General features: G+C 45.5%; 1 protein-coding gene across 1 annotated transcript; it reads left to right on the top strand.

Moving 5' to 3' along the window:
• Window positions 1-2,754: 2,754 nt before the first annotated feature.
• Window positions 2,755-17,998, top strand: LOC117386256 (retinal guanylyl cyclase 2-like; the record flags this gene model as incomplete). The annotated part of the gene is made up of 15 exons (XM_033983592.1): window positions 2,755-2,801; window positions 3,287-3,513; window positions 5,225-5,455; window positions 5,587-5,736; window positions 5,814-5,956; window positions 6,756-6,911; window positions 7,524-7,673; window positions 8,357-8,576; window positions 9,753-9,828; window positions 9,898-9,982; window positions 11,719-11,835; window positions 12,262-12,345; window positions 14,499-14,675; window positions 17,309-17,462; window positions 17,855-17,998. Coding segments are annotated over exons 1-15 (2,161 nt in total), but the record flags the coding sequence as incomplete, so codon positions are not given.
• Between the last annotated feature and the right edge of the window lie 289 nt (window positions 17,999-18,287).

Here is an 18,287-nt window from a genome sequence, read left to right as displayed (position 1 = left end):
TTCACCTGTCACTTCACCTGTATGTGTGTGTGTGGGGGGGGCAGTTCACCTGTCACTTCACCTGTGTGTGTGTGTGTGTGTGGGACACTTCACCTGTGTATGTGTGTGTGTGTGTGGGTGTGTGGGGTGTGTGTGTGTAGGGGTGTGTGGGGGTGTGTGTGCGCGTGTGTGTGTGAGTGTGGACAGAGGTGCTGTGAGAATATTTCATATACTTAAATAAATTACTATCAAATATAAAATATAACGTTAAGTCTTTAATGGAGCTCATAAATGGGGTCAGGGGTCGGGGGGTTGAACTCATTTGACTAAAACACAGTTATCATTACAGTGGGACAAAAAAGTATTTTATCAGCCCCAGTTGTTCAAGTTCTTCACTTACAAAGATGAGAGACGCCTGTAATTTTCATCATAGTTTCACTTCAACTATGAGAGACAGAATAAGAAAAAAAAAGTCCAGGATTTTTCAGAAGTCAGATTTTTAAAGAATTTATTTGCAAATTATGGTGTAAAAAATGTTATTTGATCAATAACAAAAGTTCATCTCATACTTTGTTACATTCCCTTTGTTGCAGTGACAGGTCGTTTTCTGTCTCCAGAGGTTTTCTCTGTTGCTGTAGTTTGGTCCGTTCCTCCTGCAGATCTCCTCTAGAGCAGTGATGTTTTGGGCAACACGGACTTTCAACTCCCTCCAAAGATTTTCTATGGGGTTGAGATCTGGAGACTGGGCCACTCCAGGACCTTGAAATGCTTCTTATGAAGCCTCTCCTTCGTTGCCCGGGCGATGTGTTTGGATCATTGTTACGCTGAAAGATCCAGACACGTTTCATCTTCAATGCCGTCGCTGATGGAAGGAGGTTTTCACTCAAAATCTCACGATACATGGCCCCGTTCATTCTTTCCTTTACACGGATCAGTCGTCCTGGTCCCTTTGCAGAAAAGCGGACCCAACGCATGATGTTTCCACCCCCATGATTCACAGTAGGTCTGATGTTCTTTGGATGAGACTCTGCATTCTTTCTCCTCCAAACACGACAAGTTGAGTTTTAACCAAAAAGTTGTATTTTGGTTTGATCTGACCATGTGACATTGTCCCAATCCTCTTCTGGATCATCCAAATGCTTCTGTCAAACTTCAGACGGGCCTGGACATGTCCTGTCTTAATCAGGGGACACGTCTGGCACTGCAGGATTTGAGTCCCTGGTGGTGTAGTGTGTTACTGATGGTCCCTTTGTTACTTTGGTCCCAGCTCTCTGCAGGTCATTCACTCGGTCGTGTGGTTCTGGGGTTTTTGCTCTTTGTTCTTGTGTCATTTTGACCCCACGGGGTGAGATCTTGCGTGGAGCCCCAGATCGAGGGAGATTATCAGTGGTCTTGTCTTCCATTTTAGCAAAAATGTTACATTTTTTCTCCACTTTTCCTGTTTGTATTTTTAGATTTGAAATGAAATCAGGACATTCCATAACTGTTCCCTATAAAACCCTATGAGGTCCATCCTCTCACAAGGATTCACATCTGATATATATATATATATATATATATATATATATATATATATATATATATATATATATATATATATATATGAACACTTTTATCTTGTTGGACTTTTGTCTCTGGTTTGAATGTCTCTCAGACTCTGAGCGGAGCTGGTGATGTAAGTGTCCCTCCTTTGACAGGGATTATTCCTGGATTATGGCCCTATTGTTAATAACCAGTGTGCTTGAAAGCGTGTGTGCATGTGTGTGTGTGTGTGCGGCATGTGTTTGCACGTGTGTTTATTGGCGAGTGGGTGTTTGTGTGTGTTGTGTGTGTGCATGTGTGTGTTTATTGGTGGGTGTGCGTTTGTGTCTGTGTGAGTGTGCATGTGTTGTGTGTGTGTGTGCATGTGTGTGTTTATTGGCGGGTGTGCGTTTGTGTGTGTGTCTGTGTGAGTGTGCGTTTGTGTGTGTGTGCATTGGCGGATGGGCATTTGTGTGTGTGTTTATTGGCGGGGGTGTGTTTGCGTGTGTGTGTCAGTGTGGGGGTGTGTGTGCATGTGTGCATGTGTGTGTTTATTGGCGGGTGTGTGTTTGCGTGTGTGTGTGTGCATGTGTGTGTTGGGGTGTGTGAGCGTGTGCAGGTGTGTGTTTGCGTGTGTGTGTCGGGGTGAGTGTGTGTGTGCATGTGTGTGTTTATTGGCGGGAGTGCGTTTGTGGGGGTGTGTGTGTGCACGTGTGTGTTTATTGGCGGGAGTGCGTTTGTGTGTGTGTCTGTGTGAGTGGGGGTGTGCATGTGTGTGTTTATTGGCGGGTGTGCGTTTGTGTGTGTGTCTGTGTGAGTGTACATGTGTGAGCGTGTCACAGTGACTGTGCATTCTTAATCCCTGAAGAAGATTCACTTGGATTAGGTCCAAATGGGTACACAGCGCTGAGGTGAACTGGATTATACTGACGGAGAGGGTCTAACGGAGAGGGGGACGGGCTAATAGCGAGGGGGAGGGGCTAACAGAGAGCGAGGGAGGGGCTATCTGAAAGAGGGAGAGGCTTACAGAGAGGGGAGGTCTGCAGGGGATAATACGGTACCGGACACCTCCAGAGTCCAGAAATGACCTTAATGTTCAGCAGTTACCATGGTGACATAATGCACACATTATCAAACACAGCCTGATAAGTTTTTAAAGCAGCTGAAAACTCAGATTAAAGACTAATTTAAGTAACAGAGCTTCAGACAAAACAGTGCCTGCAGTTAGCATCACACTCTGAGGAAATATGGATGATGTCAGCTGCAAAGGATCAGTTCACCCATCGCTACCCCCCGTCTGGGTTTTACACTGGGACAGTCTGAAGTGTAGCACATTTAATCATCACAACTGTATTATTATTATTATTTATTTTTTTTAATTATTATTATTATTATTATTATTATTATTATTATTATTATTGTTATTATTGTTATTATTGTTATTATTGTTATTATTGTTATTATTATTGTTATTGTTATTATTATTATTATTATTGTTGTTGTTATTGTTATTATTATTATTATTGTTGTTGTTGTTGTTGTTGTTGTTGTTGTTATTATTATTGTTATTGTTATTATTATTATTATTATTATTATTATTATTGTTGTTGTTATTGTTATTATTATTATTATTATTGTTGTTGTTATTATTATTATTATTATTATTATTATTGTTATTATTATTATTATTATTATTATTGTTGTTGTTGTTATTGTTATTGTTATTGTTATTATTATTATTATTATTATTGTTATTATTTCTTTTTCTTTTCTCATTGATTCTCAGGTGGACTATGCTGTTGTTTGGAGCATGTCTGATGCTGCTGTTCCCGGGGCTGTGGGCGGCGACCTTTAAGCTGGCTCTGATTGGCCCTTGGTCATGTGACCCGATGTACTCGCGTGCCATGGTGTCAACGGCGGTGAATCTGGCGTTGTCACGGTTACGCAGAGACACAGGACTCAGCTACTGGTTTGACGTGACGGTGCTGGACGAGAGCTGCTCTGCCTCCAAAGGTTAAAACACTTTTTAATAAACAATACAAGAAACTTACAGAGACGACATTTAAAAAGATTTAAAAGAATTATAACATCAACTGAAAATCCACAGTGCGTGACCGTTCAGACCAAAAACTCGCCCTCAGCTTTCAATTTATTTTTGTAAAGCCCAAAATCACAACAGCAGTTGCCTCTTAGGGGTGAACATGAGAATTTACTCAACAGAAAGTTAGAGAATCAACAATGAAACAGAAACAGACAAGCAAATTAATCAACAGAAACAGAAGCAACTGCCCTAGAACATCCTCTGTCCTTAGATCCTCCTTCTCAGCAAGGAAAAACTCAAGAAAAAAAAAACTGTGGGAAAAAGAGAAACCTTGAGGAGAACCACAGTGAAGGAGAGATCCACTCCCATGGACAGACAGCTGCAAATGAGGGCCTCAATCACGGCAGGACGGGAGCCACCCCAGCCAGGCACCAGGTCATCCAGCCAGACGAGGGTCTGTGTCCTTATGCATTTGACACCTCTTGATTCTCTTCTATGGACCTGGTCCTCTTGGTGTTCTTCAGTGGAATGGATGTTATAGTTGCAGGTTTCGGTTCAAGGAGATATCTCAGAACCGTTGATGATTCCACCCACAAAAACTTCCTCTTGTCTCAATTTTTCTTGATCTTTGCTCCTCCTTGTGTCGCTGAGATTAACCTGATGGTGACTCAAGGGGCTTTGGGTCATCATGGTGACACATCAGTGATGTCGGGTAGTTTCTCTGTTTGCTAACAGGCGCTGGTAGCACCTCTTAAATTTTTTCCTTCTCTGCCTCTGCCCATAGCTCCACCCATAGCTCCACCCATAGCTCCGTGCAGCCTCAGGTTCCACCTGTACATAAGAGATGTTTCGTCACTTCTTTCAAATTGCTTTCTGATTTGGGTGGCCTTTTCTTTGACCATGTCGATGTGAATGCGCCAATCATGCATCACTTCTTGCGTTGATCAGATCCACAATCATTTGAGCAGAAGCAAAGGTGATGTCTGCATGATGTCGGGTTTGTTAGCAGGAGGGGCTTATATACAGTCACAGGTAGTGGTGGGACCTCCCCATGGGAAAACTGCACTGTGCACTCCATCCCGCTGCTAGAGTCGTGGTCGCTAACAATGCTAACAGCTCCTTCCTCCTCAGTGCCAGGCTCACTTCTTTTAGGAATTTTTGGCATCATGAATGGTCAAAAAATGCCATAACATGACATAATATGACCCAGGTAATCAAAACCCAGATAAACAACACCCAGATAAACAACACCCAGGTAAACAACACACATTTAAACAACAACCAGGTAAACAACAGCCAGGTAAACAACACCCAGGTAAACAACATCCAAATAATCAACACCCACATTAACAACACCCAGGTAAACAACAACCAGGTAAACAACACACATTTAAACAACAACCAGGTAAACAACAGCCAGGTAAACAACAGCCAGGTAAACAACAACCAGGTAAACAACACCCAGGTAAACAACAATCAGGTAAACAGCCGCCAGGTAAAAAATACCCAGGTAATAACAGCCCATTATGTGCTCAATATGTTTTATGAAAACAGAGCTCACTCTCACATACTGTTGTTGTTCTAAATGTCATCTGCCTAACCTCTACAGTTCACTGTTACAGCAACAGAATAGTAATAATCAATAATTATGTTTATAATAATATTCATTTGTGCTTGTCTCAGCGCTGACGGAGCTGTCTGAGATGGAGGGTTATGGCCACGCCTACATTGGCCCCTTTAATCCATCTCTGTGCCACGCTGCGTCCTTATTGGCTGAGCATTGGGAGGTGGGACTGGCCTCACCTGGGTGTCTGGATGATGATTGGCCAAACCTTCCCCCGCTGACTCCGCCCACTAAGGTTCTGTTCACAGTTTTACGTCACTTTGGCTGGGCGCACGTTGGCATCATCACAGGTACATTCTGGTTCTGGTTTGATCTCTGTCTAGGTTCAGTACCAGTACAGTCTCGGTTTAGTTTTGTTTTAGACCTATTTTTAGTTTTTATTTCTCTTTTTAATTTTCTTTTTCCTTTTCGGTGCATTCAGCTCCCTCAGAGCTGTGGATGGGCACTGGGGAGGAGTTGGCGTCAGGCCTCCGGGCTTTGGGTTTACCCGTCGCACCGGTCGTATCCATGGATACAACAGGTCAACCGCAAGACGCGCTGAGGGCCATCAGAGAGACGGACCAAGTCAAAGGTACTGGCCAATCACATGGCAGCACGGAGTGACCCAGATATGTGTTGAAATTACCATGGCAACACTTCCTGTTTCAGTGGTTATCCTGTGCATGAGCTCACTGCTGATTGGAGGAGAAGACCAGAAAGAGCTCCTATTGGCTGCTCTGGACATGGGCATGATCTCAGATGGATATGTTTTCATCCCGTATGATGCGCTGCTGTATGCCCTACCCTACCAGGTACAACACTGCCATCTACAGGCGAAAAAATAAAATAAAATGATTTAACAATGTAGGATTGTCGTTCTCCCTCTAAAGCTGCAGTGGTAGAATGGGGCGACAGTGGCTCAGTGGTTAGAGTGTTGGTCCCAACCCGAAGGTCGGAGGATCAAGTCCCGCTCGGACCAAGTTCTGTCGTTGTGTCCTTAGGCAAGACACTTCACCCACATTGCCTAGTATGAAAGTGGTGTGTGTGTGAATGATAGGTGGTGGTCGGAGGAGCCGATGGCCCAGATTGGCAGCCTCGCTTCCGTCAGTCTCCCCAGGGCAGCTGTGGCTACAATAGTATCTTACCATCACCAAGTGTGGAAATGAATGAATAATGACTCTAGTGTGGAGGTTTGAGAGGCTTTGACAAGCCTGTAAAGCGTATTACAAGTGTAAGGCATTATTATTAGCAGAAAGGTTTATTTAATATTTACTTTCATATTTTAGATTATTTTGAGGTTTAGAGACTAAAGCTGCACTAATGGAGGTCTGCCACCTGGAGCGGCGTCCCTATTCACAGAAGGAGTTATTGTGTTTTTGAGCAGTACAAACACCTGCAATGAATAAAGTTTCTAAATGCTAGATGTATATGGAACATTCCAGGCAAAGCAATAACATCTTCATGGAGACAGTAAGTAAGGGAGCCTCCAAAAGTTGCGCAGTTATGCTTTAAGTGAGACGGGACTGAACCTCGTCATTTGTTTTGATTAAACACACCTGTTATGAACATGTGCCTGTGATTGGCTCGTGTTTGTCGCTCTTGTCCAATCAGGGAGTGTCATATGCTCAGCTGACCAACAGCACCCGCCTCCGTCATGCCTACAGCGCAGTCCTGACCGTAACCATGGCGTCGGACCAGAGTTTCTATGAAGTATTCAGGGACGCACAAATAAACCGAGAAATAAGAACATCTGTCTCTCCGACTGAGGTCAGAGTTACACTAACGCTAACACTCTCTCTCTGTTTCTCTCTGTGGGTACGCTCCCTCTCTCTTTCCCTCAGTGTGAATGCTCTCTCTCTCTTACTGTCAGTATGAACGCTCCCTCTCTCTGTCTCTCTGTGTGAACGCTCCCTCTCTCCTTCTCTCTCAGTGTGAACGCTCCCTCTCTCTTTCTCTCTCAGTGTGAACGCTCCCTCTCTCTTTCTCTCTCAATGTAAATGCTCCCTCTCTCCTTCTCTCTCAGTATGAATGCTCCCTCTCTCTGTCTCTCTCAATGTAAATGCTCCCTCTCTTTCTCTCTCAGTATGAATGCTCCCTCTCTCTGTCTCTCTCAATATAAATGCTCCCTCACTCCTTCTCTCAGTATGATTGTCCCCACTCTCCTTCTCTCTCTGTGTGAACACTCCCTCTCACTTTCTCTCAGTATGAACGCTCCCTCTCTCTTTCTCTCAGTATGAACGCTCCCTCTCTCTTTCTCTTTCATTTCATTCTAAAAGTCTCTCCTCTCTTTGGCTCCGTCTATAACCTGGTTTCATTTCATTCCAAAGGTTTCTCCTCTCTTTGGCTCCGTCTATAACCTGGTTTCATTTCATTCCAAAGGTCTCTCCTCTCTTTGGCTCAATCTATAACATGGTGCACTATGTGGCAAACGCAGTGGAGGAGCGACGCAAAGCTGGAGGCGGGCGCTGGGTCAAAGGGAACTCTATCGTCCAATCAGAAGGAGGCTTTTCCTTCCAGGGATTCAACCAGGTGCAACCAGATCTAACATTTGTCCATAACATTTACAGAGTGTGTTTACGCTCGAGTCTCAAGGTTATGATCATTGTCTTATCCTAGATATCCTGGATTTTTACAGTGGTAACTGTGGTAACTATGACACAGATATGGCAGGTGAAGCTGAACATGTAGCTACTTTGCTAACTTAACACTTTTAACGTGTTTCTATTACCAAAGGAACAAGATCTATATTCATATAAGAACATGAGACTGGAGCATGTTTAGCAAAAGGACCTGTAGAAACTAGAGCAGCACAAACAGAGACAGATTAGTCTGGTGTTAAAGTGTCTTTGGATTAAATTGCAGACTGGTTTACTTTGTTTATAGATTTATTATATTATTACTTTAAAAGTCCAGGTTAAAGTTTGAGTCATTTTGTTAAAGTTGTTGCATCTGTTACATCAGTTTGAACATGCTCAGTACAGCACCATGAATTGTAAAATACTCTATTATATAGTGTCTGGAATACCGTCAGAACATCCCTGTGAGAGTATCCTGGTTTCTGAACCGGAATACTGGCTCATCAAGGGTACTGACATCAGGATACTGCTTTTACATGGACACAAACAAAACCAGGATGCTCAAAAACCCTCCTCATAACCAGGAGACTCGAGTGCACGTAAACACACTGACAGTCTGTGTCTGTACATGTTCAGCTGTTGTACGGGGGCCGGTCTGGACTCGGTCTTCAGGCCCGATTCCTGGTTCTGGACTCTGACGAGGATCGATTTGTGCCAACACACAGCCTGGAAGCGGCGCACACAGACGGTCAGATCGGAGGACTCAGAGAAATGTCATATTCCTTCACTTTCCCCGGAGGAAAACCAGGCAGCGCCGCGTTTTGCTGGTTCAGCCCAGACTACGCCTGCAGCCCAGGTCTGTGTGTCACATGAAGAAGATCATGTAACATATGATGATGTCATACTCTCATACGCGTCAGACACAGCTCTGATGATCACACTGGACTTTACTGTGGGGTTAGGGGTTAGAGGTTAGGGGTTAGGGGTTAGGAGTTAGGGGTTAGGAGTTATTAGTTAGGGGTCAGGAGTTAGGGGTTAGGGGTCAATTCAATTCAGTTCAATTCATTTTATGTTTGTAACACCCAAAATCACAACAACAGTTGTCTCGAAGGGCGTTCATGTTTTGGTTGATGGGGGAAACCGGAGTACCCGGAGGAAACCCATCCAGACATGAGGAGAAACATGAAAAACATGAGCCACTCAGCCACCATGATATACACACAAAAACAAACAGGAAAATCAAACAACAGGAAAAATGGCCAGACGAGGAGGAGGGAGGTGGACGGAGGAGAGCCGGGCGAGGAGGAGAGGGAGTTAGGGGTCAGGAGTTAGACTTACTTTATTGTCCCCGGGGGGAGATTCTTTTCCACACACACAGAGCACGTCTGACATATACACAGATAAACACCAAACATCACAGTCACATAAACACATTACAAAAACATTATGCCTCAGTGGGGCCTGTTGTTTAAAAAAGCAATGGCTGCTGGGATCAGGCTTCTACCGAACCGTGCCCTCCTGCACCTAATCGCCCTGTACCTCCGTCCTGAGGGCAGAGGGACTAGGTGGTCCTGGAGGGGGTGAGTGGAGTCCTGTATTATGGCGAGTGCGAAGCGTCCGATAGCCCGATTATTTAGATCTGTGCGATTGGGTGTGGGGAGTCCTATGATTTTAGCAGCTATGTGTGTTACTTTTATGAGTTTGGTTTTTAACAGTAAGCGTCTTATAGAGGCTTGTGGAACAGTACAGTAGAATGGGCTGAATGATGGATTTATACAACAGTAATAACAGGCATGGAGGAGGGTTAGGGGTTAGGGATTAGGGGTTATGAGTTAGGCATTAGGGGTTAGGGGTTAGGGTTAGGATGAGATGATTTACTTGGGTCACACAGGAGGCAGATAGTGTCCAGGTTAATCCTCTGGACATGGGTCAGTGCAGTAAAGGACGGGTCAAATGCTGTAGTGAAATTATGAAATGGGTTAAGCATAAATAAATAATAATAATAAATTAAATACATTTGTGGGACTTTCAGGACTGGACTCGGCCTCAGCGTTCTTTCTGCTCCTGGTTATCTGCGCTGTGACTGGAGGATTTCTTGTTTGGTTTAAGTAAATACAAATTTCTTTTTTAAATGTTGAATGTGATGATCTGATTAAAGTTACAAGTATTTGTAACAGGAAGTACCGCCGAGCGTCCCGAGCCTCGAAACTGGTCTACAGCCTGAACGACATCGTCTTCATCGACACGCAGATCTCCAAGAAGGTCAGGGTCATTGTCTCGCTCCATGTGTGTCTCTCTCTGTGTGTGTGTCTCTCTCTATGTGTGTCTCTCTCTATGTGTCTCTCTCTCCATGTGTGTCTCTCTATGTGTGTGTCTGTGTCTCTATGTGTGTGTCTGTGTCTCTCTCTGTGTGTGTGTCTCTCTCTATGTGTGTCTCTCTCTATGTGTCTCTCTCTCCATGTGTGTCTCTCTATGTGTGTGTCTGTCTCTCTATGTGTGTGTCTCTCTCTATGTGTGTGTCTGTGTCTCTCTCTATGTGTGCGTGTCTCTCTCTATGTGTGTGTCTCTCTCTGTGTGTGTGTGTGTCTCTATGTGTGTGTCTGTCTCTCTCTCTATGTGTGTGTCTGTGTCTCACTCTATGTGTGTGTCTGTCTCTCTCTATGTGTGTGTCTGTGTCTCTCTCTATGTGTGTGTCTGTGTCTCTCTCTATGTGTGTGTCTCTGTGTGTGTCTGTCTCTCTCTATGTGTGTGTCTGTGTCTCTCTCTATGTGTGTGTCTGTGTCTCTCTCTATGTGTGTGTCTGTCTCTCTCTATGTGTGTGTCTGTCTCTATGTGTGTGTCTGTCTCTATGTGTGTGTCTGTCTCTATGTGTGTGTCTCTGTGTGTGTCTGTCTCTCTCTATGTGTGTGTCTGTGTCTCTCTCTATGTGTCTGTCTGTCTCTATGTGTGTGTCTGTCTCTCTATGTGTGTGTCTCTATGTGTGTGTCTGTGTCTCTCTCTATGTGTGTGTCTGTGTCTCTCTCTATGTGTGTGTCTGTGACTCTCTCTATGCGTGTGTGTGTCTGTCTCTCTCTATGTGTGTGTCTGTCTCTCTCTATGTGTGTGTCTGTCTCTATGTGTGTGTCTGTCTCTCTATGTGTGTGTCTCTGTGTGTGTCTGTCTCTCTCTATGTGTGTGTCTGTATCTCTCTCTATGTGTGTGTCTGTATCTCTCTCTATGTGTGTGTCTGTGACTCTCTCTATGCGTGTGTGTGTCTGTCTCTCTCTATGTGTGTGTCTGTCTCTCTCTATGTGTGTGTCTGTCTCTCTCTATGTGTGTGTCTGTCTCTCTATGTGTGTGTCTCTGTGTGTGTCTGTCTCTCTCTATGTGTGTGTCTGTATCTCTCTCTATGTGTGTGTCTGTCTGTGTCTCTCTCTATGTGTCTGTCTGTCTCTATGTGTGTGTCTGTCTCTCTATGTGTGTGGCTGTGTCTCTCTCTATGTGTCTGTCTCTATGTGTGTGTCTGTCTCTCTATGTGTGTGTCTGTCTCTCTATGTGTGTGGCTGTGTCTCTCTCTATGTGTCTGTCTCTATGTGTGTGTCTGTCTCTCTATGTGTGTGTCTCTCTCTGTGTGTGTGGCTGTGTCTCTCTCTATGTGTCTGTCTCTATGTGTGTGTCTGTCTCTCTATGTGTCTGTCTCTATGTGTGTGTCTGTCTCTCTATGTGTGTGTCTCTCTCTATGTGTGTGGCTGTGTCTCTCTCTATGTGTCTGTCTCTATGTGTGTGTCTGTCTCTCTATGTGTGTGTCTCTATGTGTGTGTCTGTGTCTCTCCGTGTGTGTCTGTGTCTCTCTATGTGTCTCTCTCTATGTGTGTGTCTGTATCTCTCTCTATGTGTGTCTCTCTCTCTGTGTGTGTCTCTTTTCTCTTCTTTTTTCTCTCTTCTTTTCCTCTCTTTCTCTCTCGCTCTTCTTCTTCTTCTTCTTTGTTGTTTTTTGATGTTTTCTTGTTTTCCGTCAGAAACTGAACGATGAGTCTATAATGAAGAGTCTGGTGGACATGAAAACGCCGCTCAGGTCCATCGCTCGTAGCTACATCCTGTGCACTCCGGAGAGCTCCAACGTGGGAATGCTAGAGGTGAATGTCGCTCTGCTCTAACCCTGACCTCTGACCCTGACCTCTAACCCCTGAACGTCTGAGGTCACTGCTCTGATTTCATTGGTCCCTGATGACCTCATTTATTTAAGGATCCACACGTTCAGTTCTACAACAGAAGCTTCAACAAAAGAAATAAAACTAAAACTAAACATGTTCTCTCTCCCTCTCTCTCCTCTATCCTCCTCTCTCCTTCTCTCTCCATCTCTCCCTCTGTCTCCTCCTCCTCCTCACTCCCTTTCTCCTCTCCTCACTCCATCTCTCCCCCTCTCTTTCTGTCCTCCTCTCTTCCTCTCTCTATCTCGTTCCCTCTCTCCCGCTCTCTCCTTCTCTCTCTCTCTCTCTCCTCCTCCTTTCTCCCTCTCTCTCTTCCCCTCCTCCTTTTCTCTCACTCGTTCTGTGTTTCAGGGTGACTGTGTTTGGCTGAAGAAGATTCCGGTGGGAAAAGGCCTGACAGCGATAAACTCAAGCACCCGAAACCTGTTCAGTCAGGTAGAGCTCTTGTCTCCTCCTCTCCTCTGTCCTCCTCTGTCCTCATCTGTCCTCCTCTCCTCTGTCCTTCTCTGTCCTCCTTTCTTCTGTCCTCCTCTTCTCTGTCCTCGTTTCCTCACTCCTTGTCTCCTCATCGCCTCTGTCCTTGTCTCCTCTGTCCTTATCTCCGCTGTCCTTGTCTCCTAATCCCTCATCCCCTCTCTGTGTATTCTAACCCCTTGTCTCCTCTGTCCTCGTCTCCTCTCTCCTTGTGTCCTAACCCCTCGTCTCCTCTCTCCTTGTGTCCTAACCCCTCGTCTCCTCTCTCCTTGTGTCCTATCCCCTCGTCTCCTCTCTCTTTGTGTCCTAACCCCTCGTCTCCTCTCTCCTTGTGTCCTAACCCCTCGTCTCCTCTCTCCTTGTGTCCTAACCCCTCATCTCCTCTCTCCTTGTGTCCTATCCCCTCGTCTCCTCTCTCCTTGTGTCCTATCCCCTCATCTCCTCTCTCCTTGTGTCCTAACCCATCACCTCCTCTCTCTTTGTGTCCTAACCCCTCGTCTCCTCTCTCTTTGTGTCCTAACCCCTCATCTCCTCTCTCCTTGTGTCCTAACCCATCACCTCCTCTCTCTTTGTGTCCTAACCCCTCGTCTCCTCTCTCTTTGTGTCCTAACCCCTCGTCTCCTCTCTCCTTGTGTCCTGACCCCTCGTCTCCTCTATCCTTGTGTCCTGACCCCTCGTCTCCTCTCTCCTTGTGTCCTGACCCCTCGTCTCCTTTCTCCTTGTGTCCTGACCCCTCGTCTCCTCTCTCCTTGTGTCCTGACCCCTCGTCTTCTCTCTGCATGTGTCCTAACCCCTCGTCTCCTCTCTCCTTGTGTCCTAACCCCTCGTCTCCTCTCTCCTTGTGTCCTGACCCCTCGTCTCCTCTCTCCTTGTGTCCTAACCCTTCGTCTCCTCTGTCCTTGTGTCCTAACCCTTCGTCTCCTCTCTCTTTGTGTCCTGACCCCTCGTCTCCTCTCTCCTTGTGTCCTATCCCCTCGTCTCCTCTCTCTTTGTGTCCTAACCCCTCGTCTCCTCTCTCCTTGTGTCCTAACCCCTCGTCTCCTCTCTCCTTGTGTCCTAACCCCTCATCTCCTCTCTCCTTGTGTCCTAACCCATCACCTCCTCTGTCCTTGTGTCCTAACCCCTCGTCTCCTCTCTCTTTGTGTCCTAACCCCTCGTCTCCTCTCTCCTTGTGTCCTGACCCCTCGTCTCCTCTGTCCTTGTGTCCTAACCCCTCGTCTCCTCTCTCCTTGTGTCCTAACCCCTCGTCTCCTCTCTCTTTGTGTCCTAACCCCTCGTCTCCTCTCTCCTCGTGTCCTAACCCCTCGTCTCCTCTCTCCTTGTGTCCTAACCCCTCGTCTCCTCTGTCCTTGTGTCCTAACCCCTCGTCTCCTCTCTCCTTGTGTCCTAACCCCTCGTCTCCTCTCTCCTTGTGTCCTAACCCCTCGTCTCCTCTCTCTTTGTGTCCTAACCCCTCGTCTCCTCTCTCTTTGTGTCCTAACCCCTCGTCTCCTCTCTCCTTGTGTCCTAACCCCTCGTCTCCTCTCTCCTTGTGTCCTAACCCCTCGTCTCCTCTCTCTTTGTGTCCTGACCCCTCGTCTCCTCTCTCCTTGTGTCCTAACCCCTCATCTCCTCTCTCCTTGTGTCCTAACCCATCACCTCCTCTGTCCTTGTGTCCTAACCCCTCGTCTCCTCTCTCCTTGTGTCCTGACCCCTCGTCTCCTCTCTCCTTGTGTCCTGACCCCTCGTCTCCTCTCTCCTTGTGTCCTAACCCCTCATCTCCTCTCTCCTTGTGTCCTAACCCCTCGTCTCCTCTCTCTTTGTGTCCTAACCCCTCGTCTCCTCTCTCCTCGTGTCCTAACCCCTCGTCTCCTCTCTCCTTGTGTCCTGACCCCTCGTCTCCTCTGTCCTTGTGTCCTAACCCCTCGTCTCCTCTCTCCTTGTGTCCTAACCCCTCGTCTCCTCTCTCTTTGTGTCCTAACCCCTCGTCTCCTCTCTCCTCGTGTCCTAACCCCTCGTCTCCTCTCTCCTTGTGTCCTAACCCCTCGTCTCCTCTCTCCTTGTGTCCTAACCCCTCGTCTCCTCTGTCCTTGTGTCCTAACCCCTCGTCTCCTCTCTCTTTGTCTCCTCTGCAGCTGAGGGAGATGCGTCATGAGAACCTGAACTTGTACCTGGGCCTGTTCCTGGACTCTGAGATGTTTGCGTTGGTGGTGGAGCACTGTCCCAGAGGAAGTTTGGCGGATTTACTCGCAGACAGTGACATGAGACTGGACTGGATGTTCAAGTCCTCTCTACTCATCGACCTCATCAAGGTAAAGTGTGGTGTGTGTTATTACACAAGCGTTATAACACATCCCCATAATCCAGAAGTCTACACATACTCACCATCCACATAATCCAGTACAGAAGTGTACTCCACATCCTCATAATCCAGTACAGAAGTGTACTCCACATCCACATAATCCAGTACAGAAGTGTACTCCACATCCACATAATCCACATCCTCATAATCCAGTACAGAAGTGTACTCCACATCCACATAATCCAGTACAGAAGTGTACTCCACATCCTCATAATCCAGTACAGAAGTGTACTCCACATCCACATAATCCAGTACAGAAGTGTACTCCACATCCACATAATCCACATCCTCATAATCCAGTACAGAAGTGTACTCCACATCCACATAATCCAGTACAGAAGTGTACTCCACATCCTCATAATCTAGTACAGAAGTGTACTCCACATCCTCATAATCCAGTACAGAAGTGTACTCCACATCCTCATAATCCACATCCTCATAATCCAGTACAGAAGTGTACTCCACATCCTCATAATCCACATCCTCATAATCTAGTACAGAAGTGTACTCCACATCCTCATAATCCAGTACAGAAGTGTACTCCACATCCTCATAATCTGGTACAGAAGTGTACTCCACATCCACATAATCCAGTACAGAAGTGTACTCCACATCCTCATAATCCAGTACAGAAGTGTACTCCACATCCACATAATCCAGTACAGAAGTGTACTCCACATCCACATAATCCAGTACAGAAGTGTACTCCACATCCTCATAATCCAGTACAGAAGTGTACTCCACATCCACATAATCCAGTACAGAAGTGTACTCCACATCCACATAATCCACATCCTCATAATCCAGTACAGAAGTGTACTCCACATCCTCATAATCCACATCCTCATAATCCACATCCTCATAATCCAGTACAGAAGTGTACTCCACATCCTCATAATCCACATCCTCATAATCCAGTACAGAATTGTACTCCACATCCACATAATCCAGTACAGAAGTGTACTCCACATCCTCATAATCCACATCCTCATAATCCAGTACAGAATTGTACTCCACATCCACATAATCCAGTACAGAAGTGTACTCCACATCCTCATAATCCACATCCACATAATCCAGTACAGAAGTGTACTCCACATCCACATAATCCAGTACAGAAGTGTACTCCACATCCTCATAATCCACATCCTCATAATCCAGTACAGAATTGTACTCCACATCCACATAATCCAGTACAGTAGTGTACTCCACATCCTCATAATCCACATCCTCATAATCCATTACAGAATTGTACTCCACATCCTCATAATCTAGTACACAGATTAAAGTTGCTTGCACTATTTCTTTTCTGTAATTTATTAAGATACAATGTTTGTTTCTGTAATAAAATGATAATTTTATTTTAAACTGTTACATAATTCTGAGATATGTTTTTTAAAGGATACATTTTCAAAAATCCAAGATATTTATAATTATCGACTCTTGCAGTGGAGATTTGTAGCTTGCACGTTACTTGTCCTCTAGAATTTTGCTGGATTTTTGTGACTCTGTTAGCGCAAACATGAAGTAAGATGTTTTTGTCTCTCTGCTGAAAAATATTTATTTCTCTTTTACAAAAAAATGGTCAATCCAAATCTGACCTAGTTGTGTGAGCAGTTGTCCAGCAGCATTTTTTTCTCTGATTAAACTTGTAATTTCGGAGTTGAACCTAGGATTGTTATAGTTTCATTCAATTTTTTCTTTTAGGTGCATGTCGGACTGCGATTTCATTAAACGTATTAATAAAAAAGTTGAAGGCCACATTAGGGTTCGGGAATGCTGATGTTAGCTTGATGTTAGCCTAATGTTAGCCTGATGTTAGCTTGACTTTAGCTTGATGTTAGCCTAATGTTAGCTTGACTTTAGCTTGATGTTAGCCTAATGTTAGCCTGATGTTAGCCTGATGTTAACCTGATGTTAGCCTGATGTTAGCCTGATGTTAGCCTGATATTAGCCTGATGTTAGCCTGATGTTAGCCTGATGTTAGCCTGATATTAGCCTGATAACTGTAACTATAACACAGGTCACAGAGTCTGTGTAATCGCTCAGTCGTCCAGGTCTGACTCATAGTAAAAGCCGAAGTTAAATCTGTCAACTGGACAAATCGTTGTAGGACTGAAGACGTTCGGCTCGTGCAAAGCTGCTTCTTCAGCGGTCTGAAGGGAGGAATTAACTACACTGAAACTGTAAACAGCTTTTGGTTACAGTTTCTGTATGTAGGGTGGGTCTATTGAGCTACAATAAGTGTGCTCTGAGCCTGTGACCTGACTTGAGACAGTAGCTCGACACACTCCACCCTCCTCCTGCAGGCGTGTGCCGCAGGCGTGTGCCGCAGGTTAAAACGTTAAAATGTGGGTATCCAGTGGTTAAAAACAATAATCCATTGGACACTTTTCATTGGATTTGAAAAGTGTCTTTAAAATCAAAAGTTCTTGTTTCTTTTATAGACCTGAGTTCTTGTTTCTTTTATAAACCTGAGTTCTTGTTTCTTTTATAGACCTGAGTTCTTGTTTCTTTTATAGACCTGAGTTCTTGTTTCTTTTATAAACCTGAGTTCTTGTTTTGTTCCTGTTTTTCTCTCAGGGGATGAAGTACTTGCACCTGCGCGGCCTGAGCCACGGGCGGCTGAAGTCCACAAACTGCCTGGTCGACGGCCGCTTCGTTCTAAAAATCACTGATTATGGACTTCCCATGATCCTTCACTCTCAGGGTCTACCTGTTACAGAAGACTATCAGGGTAAAGCTCATGTTTATCACAGACTCCATGTTTGTAAGAGGTCAGTTAGAGACATCACCACACAAACTGACACAAGAATCTGAAAACAGCACTGAGAACGCAGCGAGGACACATGAGGACACACGAGGACACACGAGGACACACAAGGACACACAAGGACACACAAGGACACACGAGGACACACAAGGACACACAAGGACACACAAGGACACACGAGGACACACAAGGACACAGGGATCAGCACAGCAGAGTTTAATAGAGTCTAATAGAGTTTGATAGAATAGATTGTGTCTGACTCTCTCTCTCTGTCTCTCTCTGTGTCTCTGTCTCCCTCGCTCTCTCTCTGTGTCTCCCCATGTCTCTGTCTCTGTTGTGTCTCTGATCCGGCGCAGGCCTTTTGTGGACTGCCCCTGAGTTGCTGAGGAATCCCGTCAGAGGGGGCTCTTATGCTGGGGATGTTTTCAGCTTCAGCATCATCATTCAGGAAGTCATCACCCGGACGCTTCCCTACGCCATGATGGACATGCCAGCACATGGTGAGCGCCCCCTACTGTCTGTCCTTCTGTCTGTCTCTCTGTCTGTCCCTCTGTCTGTCTCTGTCTGTCTCTGTCTGTCTCTCTGTCTGTCTCTGTCTGTCTCTCTGTCTGTCTCTGTCTGTCTCTGTCTGTCTCTCTGTCTGTCTCTGTCTGTCTCTGTCTGTCCCTGTCTGTCTCTCTGTCTGTCTCTTTCTGTCTCTCTGTCTGTCTCTGTCTGTCTCTTTCTGTCTCTCTGTCTGTCTCTGTCTGTCTCTCTGTCTCTGTCTGTCTCTGTCTGTCTCCTGTCTGT

This window comes from Periophthalmus magnuspinnatus, chromosome 18, assembly GCF_009829125.3.
Source record: "Periophthalmus magnuspinnatus isolate fPerMag1 chromosome 18, fPerMag1.2.pri, whole genome shotgun sequence".
NCBI lineage: Eukaryota > Metazoa > Chordata > Actinopteri > Gobiiformes > Gobiidae > Periophthalmus > Periophthalmus magnuspinnatus.
This window is presented reverse-complemented; position numbering and strand designations above follow the sequence as displayed.